Source organism: Danio aesculapii, chromosome 8 (genome assembly GCF_903798145.1).
Source record: "Danio aesculapii chromosome 8, fDanAes4.1, whole genome shotgun sequence".
In the NCBI taxonomy this organism is placed as follows: domain Eukaryota; kingdom Metazoa; phylum Chordata; class Actinopteri; order Cypriniformes; family Danionidae; genus Danio; species Danio aesculapii.
In genome coordinates this window covers 10,809,485-10,825,677 of record NC_079442.1, presented here as the reverse complement: position 1 = coordinate 10,825,677, position 16,193 = coordinate 10,809,485, and the positions used below count along the sequence as shown (strand labels likewise).

The 16,193-nt window shown below is 40.7% G+C and overlaps 1 protein-coding gene across 1 annotated transcript in view; it reads left to right on the top strand.

The window, feature by feature from the left end:
- Nucleotides 1-16,193, top strand: part of pcsk5b (proprotein convertase subtilisin/kexin type 5b) — a 215,209-nt gene that overhangs the window by 185,631 nt on the left and 13,385 nt on the right. Inside the window, exons 24-25 of the mRNA XM_056463159.1 lie at nt 6,166-6,380; nt 14,016-14,116. Of these exons, the coding sequence (XP_056319134.1) occupies nt 6,166-6,380; nt 14,016-14,116 (316 nt within the window). The remainder of the gene's footprint in view (nt 1-6,165; nt 6,381-14,015; nt 14,117-16,193) is intronic.

The following is a 16,193-nucleotide window of genomic DNA, read 5'->3' as shown; positions in this document are numbered from 1 at the left end:
CCAGTGGCGACAGCGGAGAGGGAAAAAAAAACTTCACTAAATGGCGAAAGTGAAGAAAAAAAACCTTGAGAGAAACCAGGCTCAGTTGGGCACGATCATATTAATTTCTCCGCTGGCCAAACGTCTTGTGCAGAGCTGCAGTCTCAGTGGCGGAGGCTGGAAGCTGGCCTCAGCGAAGACTCATCTGTCTCTGGAGCGTCACAGGAATCAGTCTCATGTTCTCCACTCTTCCATGACCACCATAGTGGCTGCTCAGGATGCGGCCTGGTCCAGGATATGGAAACCTTGGGATCATCTCGTCGTTGGTCTTGGATCGAATCAGTGACTCTGCATAGTCTGAGGGCCTCGGGAAGAGTATCCCCAGGTAGAAATGGAGAATAAAGAAAATAATTAGCGTAGCTGCTGTTCATAGTGTATATAAACAAGATGCGGAACCTCTGTGGAAGCCCCCTAAGTGGTGCACTAAGTGTATGCTTTACTGAACAGATAGGTCTTTAATCTAGTTTTGCATTGGGAGAGTGTGTCTGAGCCTCGGACGTTATCAGGAAGGCTATTCCAGAATTTAGGAGCTATAAATGAGAAGGCTCAACCTCCTTTACTCGACTTTGCTATTCTAGGTACTACCAGAAGCCCTAAGTTTTGAGACCTTAAAGAGCGAGTTGGATTGTAGCGAGACAAAAGATTGGTTAGATAAACAGGAGCTAGATTATTTAAAGCTTTATATGTAAGAAGCAATATTTTAAATTCAATACGAAACTTAACAGGCAGCCAGTGTAAGGAGGATAAAATTGGGGTGATGTGATCAAATTTTCTAGACCTGGTAAGAACTCTGGCAGCTGCATTTTGTACTAATTGAAGTTTGTTAATAGAGGATGCTGGGCAGCCAGCAAACAGTGCATTACAGTAGTCAAGCCTAGAAGTCATAAAAGCATGGACTAGCTTTTCTGCATCTGAGATGGATAACATACTTCGTAACTTAGCGATATTTCTCAGATGAAAGAAAGCAGTTTTTGTGACATGGGATATATGATTTTTAAAAGTGAAATTGCTGTCTAATATGACACCCAGATCATTTATAGTAGAGCTAATGCTAACTTTGTATCCCTCTAATTGTAGGTCGAGTTGTGAGATCTGCTGTGTGCAGGATTTAGGCCCAATAAGTAATAATTCTGTTTTGTCTGAGTTTAAGAGAAGATAATTGTTGGTCATCCAGTCTTTAACATCTTTAATACACTCAGTTAGCTTGGACAGTTTAGACGTCTCGTCAGGTTTAGTTGAATATATATAATTGAGTATCATCTGCATAGCAGTAAAAACTGATCCCATGTCTTCTAATAATGTCTCCCAGGGGTAGCATGTATATTGTAAACAGCAAAGGGCCTAAAACTGATCCTTGAGGCACCCCGTATTTTACTGGGATGATTTGTGAAGGCTGTCCATTAATATTCACAAACTGGTAACGGTCAGCTAAGTATGACTTAAACCTTTGTAGGGCCTGTCCCTGGACACCTGTAGACTTTAAGCGATTAATGAGGATACCATGGTCAATGGTGTCAAATGCCGCATTAAGATCGAGTAGAACTAATAGCGAGATGCACCCTTGGTCAGCAGCTAAGAGTAAATCGTTGGTTATTTTCACTAATGCAGTTTCTGTACTGTGATGAGCTCTGAAACCTGACTGAAACACTTCAAAAACATTGTTCGTCTGCAGAAAGGAGCATAATTGAGCAGAAACAACTTTTTCTAGTATTTTAGATATAAATGGAAGATTTGAAATAGGCCTATAATTAGCTAAGTTGCTGGGGTCCAGTTGTGGTTTCTTAATAATAGGTTTAATAACAGCTAACTTGTAAGGATTTGGAACATGGCCTAAAGATAAAGAAGAGTTGATAACGTTAAGAAGAGGTTCTCCTATAACAGGTAGCAATTCTTTCAGTTACTTTGTTGGAATTGGGTCCAATATACACGTAGCTGGTTTAGAGCTATTTATAATTTTGTCTAGCTCTTCCTGTTCTATGATTTTAAAGCACTGTAGGTTATTTTGATTCAGTGGTGTGTTTACTGGATCTGAAATATAAGGCGGTGCAGAAAGTTTAATATCTCCTATTTTCTGTCTAAAGCCTTCTATTTTATCACTGAAAAAAATTCTACAAGTCATCACTACTAATTTGCGGTGGAATATTTTGTTCCAAAGATGACCGATTATTTGTTAATTTAGCAATGGTGTTAAATAAGAATCTAGGATTGTTATGATTATTTTCTATCAGTTTGCGGAGGTGCTCAGCCCTGGCTATGTCCTATAGCTGGACATACTGTCTTTGTACGCAATTCTAAACACTTCTAAATTAGTTTTTTTCCATTTACAGTACGTTCCAGGGCACGGGTTGCTGTTTTGAGAGCACGGGTATGACTATTATACCATGGTGTAGTTTTATTCTCTCTAGCCTTTTTTAGTTTGATGGGTGCCACAGCATTTAGAGTGCTAGTAAAGATGGCATCCATACTGCTGGTTACTACATCAAGGTCATTTACGTTTACGGGTGCATTTCGAAGTAGAGAAAGATCAGGTAAGTTATTTATAAATTCATCTTTGGTGGATGGAACAATAGTTCTACTAGGGCGATTTATCGGAGAGGATCTGCTAATTTCAGGTAAACACAACTTATATAGTAAGAGGTAGTGGTCTGTAATATCATCACTTTGTGGTATAATGTCTACACCAATGACCTCAATTCCATAAGACAGAATTAGATCTAGTGTATGCTTTAGGCGATGAGTTGGACCAATAACATTTTGCTTTATCCCTAGTGAAAGTAGTAAGTCCATAAACGCGAGCCCTAATGTGTCGTTAGCGTCATCTATGTGGATGTTAAAGTCTCCTACAATTAGTATTTTATCAGTTTTAACTAGTAAGTCAGAGATAAAATCAGAAAATTGACATAGGGTCCTGGGGGTCTATATATGGTGATTAGAGCGAGAGATAACATACGTTTTTGCATAGTGTTTGGAAGGACAACATTAAGCGCTAATACTTCAAAGGAGCTAAACATAAGTCCGTTTCTCTGATTAACATTAAGAATATCACTAAAGATTGACGCAACTCCACCACCACGACCAGTTTGACGAGCCTCATGTTTATATAAGAATCCTGGAGGATTCTGGAGGAGCCAGGTTTCAGTGAGACAGAGTGCATTAAGATTGTTATCTGTTATTATTTCATTTATGATAAGTGCTTTAGGTGCTAGTGACCTGATGTTTAGGAGACCAAGCTTCATGAAATTTGTATTTTCACTTTTTAGAAGTTTTTCTGGTTTAATTCTTAATAAATTATTTCTGGAGCACACAGTACGTTTGTTCGTTGATCTAATAATGCGAGGAACAGACACAGTCTCTATGGGGTTAGCTAGGTATGCATTACTGTTATTTATGTGGGACGAATAGGAGTCTGTATGGCTAAATTGTGAATTTTGTGAATTTTTACTTACTAGTCAGATAGAGCGAAGTATTCTGGAGATGTTGTCCGACAGGAGTTCAGATCCAGCTCGACTGGGGTGCGGCCCGTCAGCGCGGAAAAGCCTAGGACGCTCCCAGAAAAGATTTCAGTTATTGGCAAAGAGCAATTTCTGTTCTTCACACCATGTTAATAGCCATTCATTCAGAGCAAAAAGTCTACTGAACCTTTCATTTCCTCGGCGGTAGGTAGGAAGCGGTCCAGAAACGATGATCTGCGTGGCAGGCGAGGTGCGTCGAACCGTCTCGATCAGGCTCCTGAAGTCCTTCTTCAGGATCTCCGTCTGCCGGAGCCCGGTGTCGTTCGTCCCCCGTGGAGGACGACGGCACCGAGGCTCTCGGCAGCACTCAGGATAGTAGGTATCTGTGCAGAAATATTCTTAACTCGGGCACCAGGGAAGCAGAAAGTGCGTACTTTGTTACCTTTGGAGGAAGCGGAGCGGACGTGGCGCACGATTGAGTCGCCAATGATGGCCACATCGCGACCCATCTCGCGGAGAGGGGCGAAGCGGTTCTCTGTGGGGATCTCGAACACCGGAGGAGGAGACGTTCTGCCTCAGGACCCGGTAAGCACCTTACGCGGCTGCACCCAGGCGCCGTGGTAGCCGGGTGTCGGCGTGAACAACGCCTGGGCGAACCGCATCCTCGGTGCGCTGGGCCTGGACAGAGAAGCATGCAGGGTTGAGGAAGAAGGAGAATTGTCGTTGTATCAAACACTTACCTCAGACGAGTGAGTACGGGTTAAGAGCTTAGCCCTGAGCCCTGCTCGCTTCGTCTCAAGGGAGTGAATCTGGGACTCCACTGCTTCCAGCTCCAGCTCCAGCGCCTCCATCAATGCTTCTCCTGCACTCAAGGACAGACACGCAAGCGACATTGTACAAGGTGAAGAGCAAAGCCAGTAAGTGAGAAAATAAGTGAATGAAAGAGGTCGGTAGCTTTAGCTGACCAGCGGTGCTAGCAGGCTAAAGCTACAAACACCAGGCGGATGCTCGAGAGACAGAACGTTTAAAAGTAGATTTGTTTGTATGAGTGTGTTAAGGGATTGTTCATCCCAAGTAGGAGAGATAAATATTTAGTGAATGAGGAGGTATTTTATGATAAAAATGTAAATTGCGAATCTAAACTCTAAACAAACGCAGCCAAGCGACCGTCTGGTGACAGCGACAGTGACGTCACTCGAGCATGCGCACTCCAGTTGTCAATGATCTTCTTTTAACTGCGGACTCGGGAGCATGTGGCATCTTATTTCTCCTAGATCTGACTGCAGCTTTTGCTACCATCTGTCACAAGATATTGCTGGACAGGCTTATTAAGTGGATTGGTATATCTGGTACGGTGTTTAACTGGTTTGTGTCTTATCTCACTGACCGCAGTTTGTCAGTTTGTGTGGTTATAGATCTCATACTGTCCCACTGCGCCAGGGTGTCCCCCAAGGATCTGTCGTTGGCCCACTCCTATTTAGTATCTACATGTTGCCTCTTGGACAGATCATGCATAAATTTGGCCTGTGGTATCACTGCTATGCTGATGACACACAGATTTACATCAGTTTTATCTGCCTGTTTACTGGAAGTTAAAGCCTGGATGAATCAAAATTTCCTCAAATTAAACAATTCTAAAACAGAGGTTCTACTAATTGGCACTCCTACCAATGTTAACCAGTGTAATGATTTTAAACTCCCTGTTGGTGATCTTCAAGTGTCTCCCTCTACCCAGGTCTGCAACCTTGGGGTGCTTTTTGATGCACAGCTTAGTTTTAACTCACACTTGACTAAAGTAGCCTTCTTTCACCTACGTAACATTGTGCGGATTAGACCTTTTTTATCACGGCCAGATGCGGAAAGGCTTATCCATGCCTTTATCACATCACATCTTGACTTCTGTAACTCACTTTTTGTTGGCCTACCAGCAAACTCTCTGAGACGTTTACAGTACATTCAAAATTCTGCTGCATGGGTTTTAACACATACTTCCTCGTGCCACCATATCACTCCTGTACTTCAGCAACTTCACTGGCTTCCTGTTAAATCACGTATTGATTTTAAGACTCTGATTTTAACATACAAAGCAGTGCATGGGCTAGCACCTGATTACATTTGTGACCTGGTAACTCTGGCCACTCCCACCCACAGTCTTCGTTCTTCATCTGCATTATTGCTGTAACAGCCACGCTGTAAACTGAAGACTATGGGTGGTCGTGCTTTTTCGTACAGTGCGCCTAAGTTATGGAATGGCCTACCCACCAGCATCAGGAATGCTGTTTCTCTGGAATGTTTTAAGAAACTCCTTAAGACTCACCTTTTTACCGTTGCTTTTAACTTAGATTGATTATTTTTGTTAACTTTATTACCCAATTGTATTAATAGTTCATATTTTATTGTGGTCTTTTTATTTTTTGACTGTTTTATTGTTCTGCTTTGTTTGCCTTGTATCTCTGTTATCACTTTGGGACTGAGAAAAGCGCATTATAAATAAAATTTATTATTATTATTATTATTATTAAAAACATTTTCCATAAATTATTAGAATTATGTTTTTACAAACTACTGTGTAATTATGTTAACTGGTTTGCTTTTCATAAATGTTTACATTTTTTTGATTGTGATGCTTCTTAATTTTAAAATTCATTTTATAGTATGTGTATTTCCCTTGCAGTTTTTTTGAAAATGTTACCAGTAGAACATGCCAAGAGAGTGATCACACATGTGAGGAATGCTCAGGAAGTAGCAGTGTCTGTCTCCGATGCAGAGAAGGATACTTCCTGTTGAGAAAGTCAGGACAGTGCTTGCATGAATGCCCATCAAATTACTTCCATCACACTTTGGATAGGGAGTGCAAAAGATGCCATCGTACCTGTAAAACATGCAAGGGTAAGACTCTTCACATACTGAACTGTTAAACTAGGTGTTAAGTATCTAGTATAAGTAATATAATTAGTGTACAATTACTTTTTTGAATACATTTTTTGATTACACACTATGCAAAAAAGGGGAGAGGGGGTGGATTGAGCATTTGTGATGAACCTGCTCTGAAAGCAGAATCACTGAAAAGAAGCACAAAAACTTAATCCACTAAAAAAAGCTACTGAAATAAAATGCATTAAATATGTCAAAATCTCAGCAGAGGATCATTAAACTCCACAAAGAGAATGACGGCTTCACTTAATTAACTTTATACCCACATTACTAACCTTTTGACTATATTTTTAGCTAAAAAAAAAGAACACAGTAGATTAACTGCAAAAAAAATTGATGAGTCACAATTGATGAGTACAGCTTTACATGGTCTCTATTAATGTTCACATTTTTGTTCAGCCACTGTAACTCAGAATACTTACATGGGCACCAATACTCAGATTTAAATATAAGACAATACTCTTATTAAGAATCTACAATGTAAACAGATATTTTTGATTACCTTATAAGAGTGCAGGACATGTAAACACCTCAAACTATTAGTCATGAAGGGCTTTTTGCCGCTATTTTAGTATGCCCAAATTATAAGAATCTGAAATGTTCCAAATGCCAAAAATGTCTTGGTATGGTTTGTATTTTTACACTAAAGTTAGGCAAGGTTGGTGCTTTTTAAGAGAGGGTACCAATAAAAGGTCACCATACCAATGAAGCAATACAACTGTTTGTTGCTGGTACATACAGCTGATATCAGTAATAATAATAATAATAATAATAATAACCATGATATTCACAAACCACATTCAATAATCGAGTAATAAAAACGCATAAAAGACAAGAAAAAAAATGAGTATATGGATAGAAGGAATAAGTCAAGCAAGAAGATCGTTACAACCTCGGCGATGTGCCATCATCCTTCTTTTCAAAGACTGGGGAGTCTGTTGCAATCACATTGGAAGACCAACACATATGTCCAAGAATGCCGGGCGATGCACACTTGTCCCATGGCTGAGCTTCCAATGTTTCTGCAAGAAGTTCTCACCTTTATAGTTAAAATTTGGGTGCTGGCCAAAGGTTGGCCTACTAGTTGAGAGAGTAAAAAGAGTTGATCAGGCTCCTCCCCCTCCCAACTAGCTGCACATTATTCCTAATTGCACAGAAAAAAACCTGAGCTTTTGCAGTACCAGCATGATTGTTTAGAGTCAATATCCTAACCTCCTCCTCTAGTCACCTGAGGGGTATTGCACTAAAGTGGAATCAAGAAAGTCAGGATAGCAGCAAAACTGCAGCTTGACCTAGATTAATTGGATCCTCCTGGCTTAGTCCGTTGCACATTTGCTGATCCAAGATGAGAAGTAGTTGCTAGGTCAAGACCCATGTAGCCAGTACAAGAGCAAATTCACAGCATTTGTTAACAGACTATGGGATCAATGCCAAAATTAATCATGCAAGTATGGATAAAACCATATGTGAACCAATCAGGTAATGACTTGAAAAACGCCTTTCGCCCACCAATCTGGGAACTCCCCTTACTTTGATTTAGAGATTTAACAGAAACTAAGACGTATTAACAAACTGAATTGTTCACTTTGTCTTAAATATGTAGCGAATTAAGCTATTAAAATTATGAATATAAAAAATTAATTCAATTAAATTCATGTTCATTTCTATAGTGCTTTTACAATGTAGATTGTGCCAAAGCAGCTAAACATAGAAGTTCTAGTAAATTATTATTATTAATAAGTTATATTTAATTATGAATATTTCGGTTGACTTTATTGTTAAAGAGTACATAGGTTACCCCTTTTTTCATATTTAATATAAGTCTTTTGTGTCCCCAGAATGTGTCTGTAAAGTTTCAGCTCAAAACACCCATCAGATTATTTATTATAGCTGTTTGAAGTGTCTATATTATAGCTGGGAAAAAGTTGTTGCTGTTTTTTTTGTACTGGGCCTTTAAAGGGCACCTATGGTAAAACATCTACTTTTCAAGCTGTTTGGACAGACATATGTGCATGTATGGTGTATAGACTGTCATATTTGGGTGATATAAGCACACCCAGTGCTTTTTTTTTCAATTTAACAACATAAAAAACGGTGGACCAATTGGAGCTGTTTTCAAATCGACCGCTACCTGACGTAGGTGAGCGGTCCCCCCGCCCACCAATATTGATTGACAGGTGCGTCATCATATCCTCAGTTTGTTAATTCACGTCCGCCATTTTCAGCGTGAGTCGAAGCAATATCACTAAAGGAACACCCTAGCTCTATTTGTAGATGCAGGGCTTATTGGGCTCAACACAAGAGCAATATTCTCCACATTATCGCTCTAATCGTAATTATTGGTTGTATCTTTAGGTAGGTTTGCAAACATGTGTACTTCTCATTGAGTCTACCTTATACTTCAGCCGTTTGCATTTCTCGCGATCCCAGAAGCTCCCTGTGATCTTAACTAGCATGCGTTTTAGAATTCTAAACATCGGTTTCTATCAGGGTACACTCAAGTCGACGGCTGGGCGCCGCGGACCGCTGCAGAAACCTATGTTTAGAATTCAAAAATGCGTGGCGCGATGATTCGGGACACTTCATGTCTCTGCCGTGCCACAGAGAGTGTCTGGTGTGCCGTGTCGCGGCTTCGAGCGGCGCATCCGGTGCCTCAGTCAAAGTTAATTCAGTGTGCGTGGTTATTAGTTTCTGTGTACAAGCTCGCCACTTGAAACTAGCACACAGTTGGCTGTAAAACTGTACAAAGACACAAATGATTTTGTACTCTCTGCTTGGTCTGTGTCAGAGTCGTACATGTACGACTGAATGGTGATCCTCTCTCCTTCTCCATCTGCCTGTCAGACTCTGTAGCAAACGCAGAGCGGGTGAGCTCATGGCCCCGCCCCCTTGTTACGTTGGCAGGAAGCCGAAACTAATTTACATGTGAAGCAACACACCCATAAATCAGCGAACTGTGGGACACGCCCCCAACATGACACTTTTTAACACATTATAATAAAAAAATCTGAATTGTGTTTTGAACTGAACCTAAACTGGCACACTTAGAAGAACCATAATATTAATATTAAATCATAAAAAAGAGGTAAACTATGTTCCCTTTAAGGCTAGTCCTCCCCGCCCCTCCCACGTGCCTGTCAGCAATCGCCGCCCTCGGCTGCCTCAGGAAGCAGATCCCACGTAACGTTTGTGAGAAATACTACAGCAAGAACTTTAACAATCAGTATTTGATACATTTTTTTGTGGAGTTGCAACAATGAGTCACACACAATGTCATTACAAAGTTCACGCACACACACAGCCAGGACACACACACATGGCGCAGACACATACATACACACCAACAGTATGAAGCTGCAGGCCCGGAGACCCAACCGCACGCTCAGACCTGCTTGCTTAGACGGCTAGACCTGCACTTCCAGACCTTCCAGTGCCACCTGCTGTTTAAAAGATCGACTAACCTGAATTCAGCTGCTTCTAAATTGTAATTTAAACAATTTTTTCTACTATAAAATATCACGCTATGATTGAATACATAATTATATGAAATATTAAACACACTAGATTTTGATTTAATGCATTAATTCTGTTGTATTTGTATTATCTGTATTTGTAAATAGATATTGTTCAGTTACTTCAGTATTTTCAGACATTTGTTGTTGTTTTTTTTAATCATTAAGGATTTATCACTGTTTCATATTGAGTTGAGGGAATGAATATTATCTTCATATACAATACATTTCTTCACCTACAATAAACTATAGTACTCTGGGTAATTTTCTCACAGCAAACTTTATTTTTGTGTACTTTATCATGAGGTCCTACAAGTCAAGCTGTAAACAATGCAGAGAAAAATAATAATTGGTGTAATAATTATTTTTTACATATTCTTGTTAGGGAGATTTTTCATTTCTCGAGTAAAAGAAACTGGAAATATCTGCAGTCTTTGGTGCACTGTGTTAGTGTTGGCAGAGAGCCCCTTTTTAAATTGTAATATCCATCTGGGAAAAAATACACAAAGCAAATTATTTTTGATTTAACCTAAGAGATCTCATATTGTAAATTCTATGCAGAATAACAATAATATTTCCAAAAAACGTATTTGTAATCATTACAGAACGTATTAATAACTGATAAACTGTTATTGTGTGACTGTTATTGTCTTTGGTAGCACTAATTGCGTTATATATTAAACATTTTATTTTAACACTTTTACTTTAACATTTGTTATTTTGCCAGAAAACATTGCTAGAAAATTGTCCCAGAATGGTACAATAATACATAAAATAAGAGCAAGCTGTAAATACCATACAATAATGCTCTTTTGACACTAATTTTGATCAAATCAAACACTGAAATAATTGTTTGTTAGTGTAGTATTTTACACCACATTGATTTATGCCATAAAACCTAGTATTTTTCAGGAATCGCTTTAATAATCAATAACCTTACTGGCGTTTCTGATGTTGCTACTTGCTAGAAAGTGCTGGTCTAAGCGTGGGTCTCCGCTTCACCCAACCCAACAGCAGGTGGCACTGTCTGAGAAAACAGTAGGTCTGGAAGTGCAGGTCTGTGCACGCAGGTCTGAGCGCGCAGTTGAGTCTCCGGGCCTGCAGCTTCACCTTACTCATACACACTGTAAGGGATCAACCTACGTTTTAAGATCAATCAGGGATTTATTAGCTCATTTCAATGAACCGGATCTTGAAGATTCGAATCATTGATTCGACTCAATTGAGTCAGACTGAATCAGATTAAAAGATTCACACTTTATCTACCATTCGCCCTGCAAACAGTAGACATCGTATCTTACCAATCTTGTTAATGTTATTTACGTGGCCAACGATAATAACATAACACAGTATTGGGCTAACTTTTAGCAAGGTAACAAGATCTACAGCTCGAGGCAATGACTTAGAAGCACATAAACAAGAACAAAGTTCTTAAAACTGAGAACAAGATTTATTGAGCTACACTACGATACATGAAACTAACCACGTAATAAGCAAACAACAAACAAACACACACACACACATTCACACATACACACAGATGCAGTCCAGAGGATGCAAAATTAGTTGAACAACCGTCCCAAATTAATTCTAATACTTCTTACAAGATCTTAGAATAACACCTGAGAAACCACAAAAGCAGAGATATGGCTTATCTTTAACTGCTTAAGATCAATCTGCACCAGATCAGCAAGAGACAACATTAGTTTGTGGTACTTGCGCCCTTTTTGCCGAAGTCGAATTTCCCTCGCCGGCTGGCCTCGGGGAAACACGGTGCTCCTGATTGGCTGGTGGCTTCGGTGACGTCATTGGGATTCCCTCGCTCGTGAGTGGGTCGTTCTGGGTTACCGAGGTGACAGACTGCTGAGAGTCGGTTTGCGGAAGTTCCTGCGGTTTCGGCGGTCCCGAAACTTAGGTTTGCATGGAGAGTTCGTGGTGACCCAATCGCGTGGCGGCACTGTGTCCGAGCAGGCGAACGGGGGCAGAAAGCAATAGCATGCGCAAGCCAGTTAATGCAAAAAGCTAAGTTTCTTTGTTGCAGGGTGTTTTTAAGTGACCTGGTTTGGTTCGTCTCCATGGCACTGTCTTCCAAAGAGCAGTTGCCATGAAGGGCGGGGCCACGCCCCGTACCATCATAGAAATGGTCAATAATTAACAGACTGCATGTAGAATTCTCGTGGTAAGTTTTGTGACTATATCACATCAAAGGTTACAAGACGAATACTATTTGTGCTACTAGTTTTTCATTTACACCAATGTATTGTAAATGTCACTAGCTTTCGTTCAATACCAGACATCATACATTTCAGACACATACAGATCATTTTAATCTGCTATAAGGGTTAAAACAACACATTAATTAACCTGGTTGGTTGAACTAAACATAGCATATGAGGAAAACCATGGCATATTATTCAAAGATACATCTGCCTTAGTTTTGACATTTTAAGAGATTGTCTTTCATTCGTATGCATTATTTTCTCTTTGTCTCTACGATATTGTACATCTGGCAGCATGTGCCCAAGGCGAGCACATGACCATGTAGAGGAGTCATTCAAAAGTCTCGTGAGGCCGTTCCCGCTGAAAATCCTGTAAAGCCCCATTGTTTAAGTTTATTAGTCATTTACTAGTCAGCTGAAGGGTACCAGAACATCTGCAGCCAAAGTATTGATACGGGTATTCAAGTCAATCGGTGCTCTGTTATCGTGATGGTATAAGCCCTCAGGCCAGTTCAATGACTGAGACAATTTGGCGCCCAGTTTCTGAGATTTCAGATTCAACTCGTGCTGTTCACTGAGATATGCCCATGAGTTACTTCAACACATAGCGCAGACATACACACACACACACACACACATAGCGTAGACACACGTATATAGCACAAACACACAAACACAGAGACAGCGCGTTAAGCTTTGCACTCGTTTTGCACGCATATGTGACATGATACTGGTAATATCCACTGCTGTATGGATATCTGTTATGTTAATGTACAAAAAAAACCTGATTTAACGTCCACAAACCGGGATTGAAGCGTCTTCTTTTATAATTGTTCTGACATGCGGCTGTGCTGATTAAGTGAATCTGAAGTGAATCGCTGTAATTCATTACAAACATGCTCTGTTTTAAAACATTTTAAACTTGTAAAACTCACTCTTGATCACGTTTGATGATGATTGATGATCCTAGCAAACTGAACAGACCTTTTATTCCCAGTTGCTATGCGCTCGTCCTGTCTTGTTAATATGATTATACACGTGACTACCGGACATGTTAATGCGCGCAGCTGTCAATCAATTGGTGGGTGGGGGGACCGCACTCCTACGTAAAGTTTCGGTTGATCTGAAAACCGCTCTAATTGGTACACCGTTTATAGTTTATAGACAGTTTATACACTATACTTGCACACATTTCTGTCCAAACAGCTTGTAAATTAGAATTTTTTTACCATAGGTGCCTTTTAATGGTAGCTGAACTAAAATGAAATGAAATTGAACTGCTCATCTGTTAGAGCCAAATGATAATGCCAAAATTAGGCTTTAGGGACTATGCCCTGGCTGGGCTGAGAACGCCGCAGGATGACCCCGGAGGATCTAGGTCCTAAGACTACTATCCCATGACCCAGCCCCAGATAAGCGGAAGAAAATGAAATAAAAATGAATGACACTTCATCACTTGGTGTCTTCAGCCCCTAAACGTCTTTTAGGTCTTGTGAAAAGGAATGGCAACATTATAAAGTGGTAAATGTTTCACTGTCCCAACATTTTTTAAAGGTGTTGCAAAAAAAAACAAACAAAAAAAAAAACAATAAAAGTCATCTGCAATGAAATACAAAGTAAATTTAGAAGTGACTCTTTTTTTATTTGTGTTATCCATGCTGTCCTAATCTTTTCTGATTTGGGTTTTTAATTTTCCTAATAATTAGTTTATAAACATATTATAGTCCATTAAGTTGTCTACACTATAATATGAACATTTAATTTACATTGTGTTTATGCTTTGTTATAATGAGAGGATTCTTACAACTGCAACTCAGCATGATGTAACTGCTAACCAGTCTCTCTTGTGTGATCATTAGGCTCTGGTGCAATTTTTTGCACCTCTTGTTATGATGGTTTTACAATGTTTGGAGGAATCTGCTCATCTTTATGTCTAATTGGACAATATCACATCCCTGAGGTAATGTTTTTTGTTTGTTTGTTTGTTTTGACACATTTGTAACAAATCAGTCATTTATTAATTTGACTATGCTGTGGTGTTTGAATGTGGCACACAAAATTTCTATTTTTATATATTTTTTCTTTTAAAGAGCCCATATTATACATGAAATAGGGTCATATTTAGGTTTTAAGGGTCTCCAACAACAGTCTAATATGCATGCAAGGTCAAAAAACACTTTCATGGTCTTACAATCTGCATTTATTTTTACCTAATTATCCCACCGACTCCCATATGATTCGTTCAGCGATTCATTTGTTCTCAAACCCGTCCTCAGCGCGAAGCTAAACTGCGCTGATTGGACCGATGACAGCTTGTTGTGATTGGTCGAAACTGACAGCCTTCAGCGCGAGACAGAGTGAAATGCCCAGCAGCTAATCAACAATATAAAAGTAGTCACAGTGCATACACGCTTTATAGTGTAAGGTGTGGATTTTGGCTGCCAGTGGGTGAATATAAATACAGACGATGGACTTAAAAAAACAGACGACAAACTATTTTATTGAGCAAAAACTCCAAGAACTGGCGAGGAGTCCGTCACAGTCTACCTGCTCTTTTCACACAGACACACACACACACACACACACACACCACACACACACACACACACACACACACACACACCTCCTCCTCCTCCTTAGAAGAGACAACACCAATAGAGAGGGAGACGTCCGCGACACCTCCCTCACCACTTTGCTAACGGGTCACTTTTGTTTTCACTTTCGGGTTGAGGGTGGCGTGATCGTCCTTAACCTAGAGCGGCAGTTCAGCTTGCTGAACCGGCCCTGTGCAACACACACACACACACGCACACACACACACACACACGCGCACACACACACACGCGCACACACACACACACACACTCACTCACCGTTCGCCTAGACTAGAGCGCCAGTTCAGCTTGCTGGGTGCAATTTAAATATTTTGAAACTTGACCGTTGCATGTGCGTAAAAATTTTGCCTACAGAGCAAACAGGTCTGTGGATGATGCAGTAAATATGGGACTGCATTATGCTCTGCAACACCTAGACAGACCAGGGACCTATGTGAGGATCTTGTTTGTTGACTTCAGCTCCGCGTTTAACACCATCATCCCAAAACTTCTCCTGCCCAAATTAACTCAGCTCTCTGTGCCCACCTCTGTCTGTCAGTGGATCAACAGCTTCCTAATGGACAGGCAGCAGCTGGTGAAGCTGGGAAAATTCTCATCTAGTATCCGCACAATCAGCACTGGCGCCCCCCAGGGGTGTGTCCTCTCCCCACTGCTCTTCTCCCTGTACACGAATGACTCGCATCAAAAGACTCCTCTGTGAAGCTCTTGAAGTTTGCAGACGACACCACACTTATCGGCCTCATTCAGGACGGTGATGAGTCTGCTTACAGACAGGAGGTTAAGGAGTTGGCTGTCTGGTGCAGTCACAACAACCTGGAGCTCAACACGCTCAAAACAGTAGAGATGATAGTGGACTTCTGGAGAAACCCCCCTGCTCTCCCCCCCACTGAGCATCATGGACAGCATTGTGGCAGCAGTGGAGTCATTCAAGTTCCTGGGCACCACCATCTCTCAGGACCTGAAGTGGGACACTCACATTGACTCCATTGTCAAAAAAGCTCAGAGGATGTACTTTCTTCGTCAGCTGAGGAAGTTTAACCTCCCAAAGGAGCTGCTGAAACAGTTCTACACCTCCATCATTGAATCAGTCATCTGCACATCAATAACTGTCTGGTTTAGCTCAGCTACTAAATACGATCTCCAAAGACTACGTCGAATAGTTCGGACTGCTGAGCAAATCACTGGTACAACACTTCCTACTCCCCAAGAACTGTACTTATCCAGAGCGAACAGAAGGGCTGCCAAAATCACTCTGGACCCCTCACACCCAGCACACTGCCTCTTTGAACTTTTACCTTCTGGTCGACGCTACAGAGCACTGCGCACCAGAACAGCCCGACACAGAAACAGTTTCTTCCCTCAGGCAATCCATCTCATGAACACTTGATAATAATAATTGTGGAACCAACATCACTACTGCTA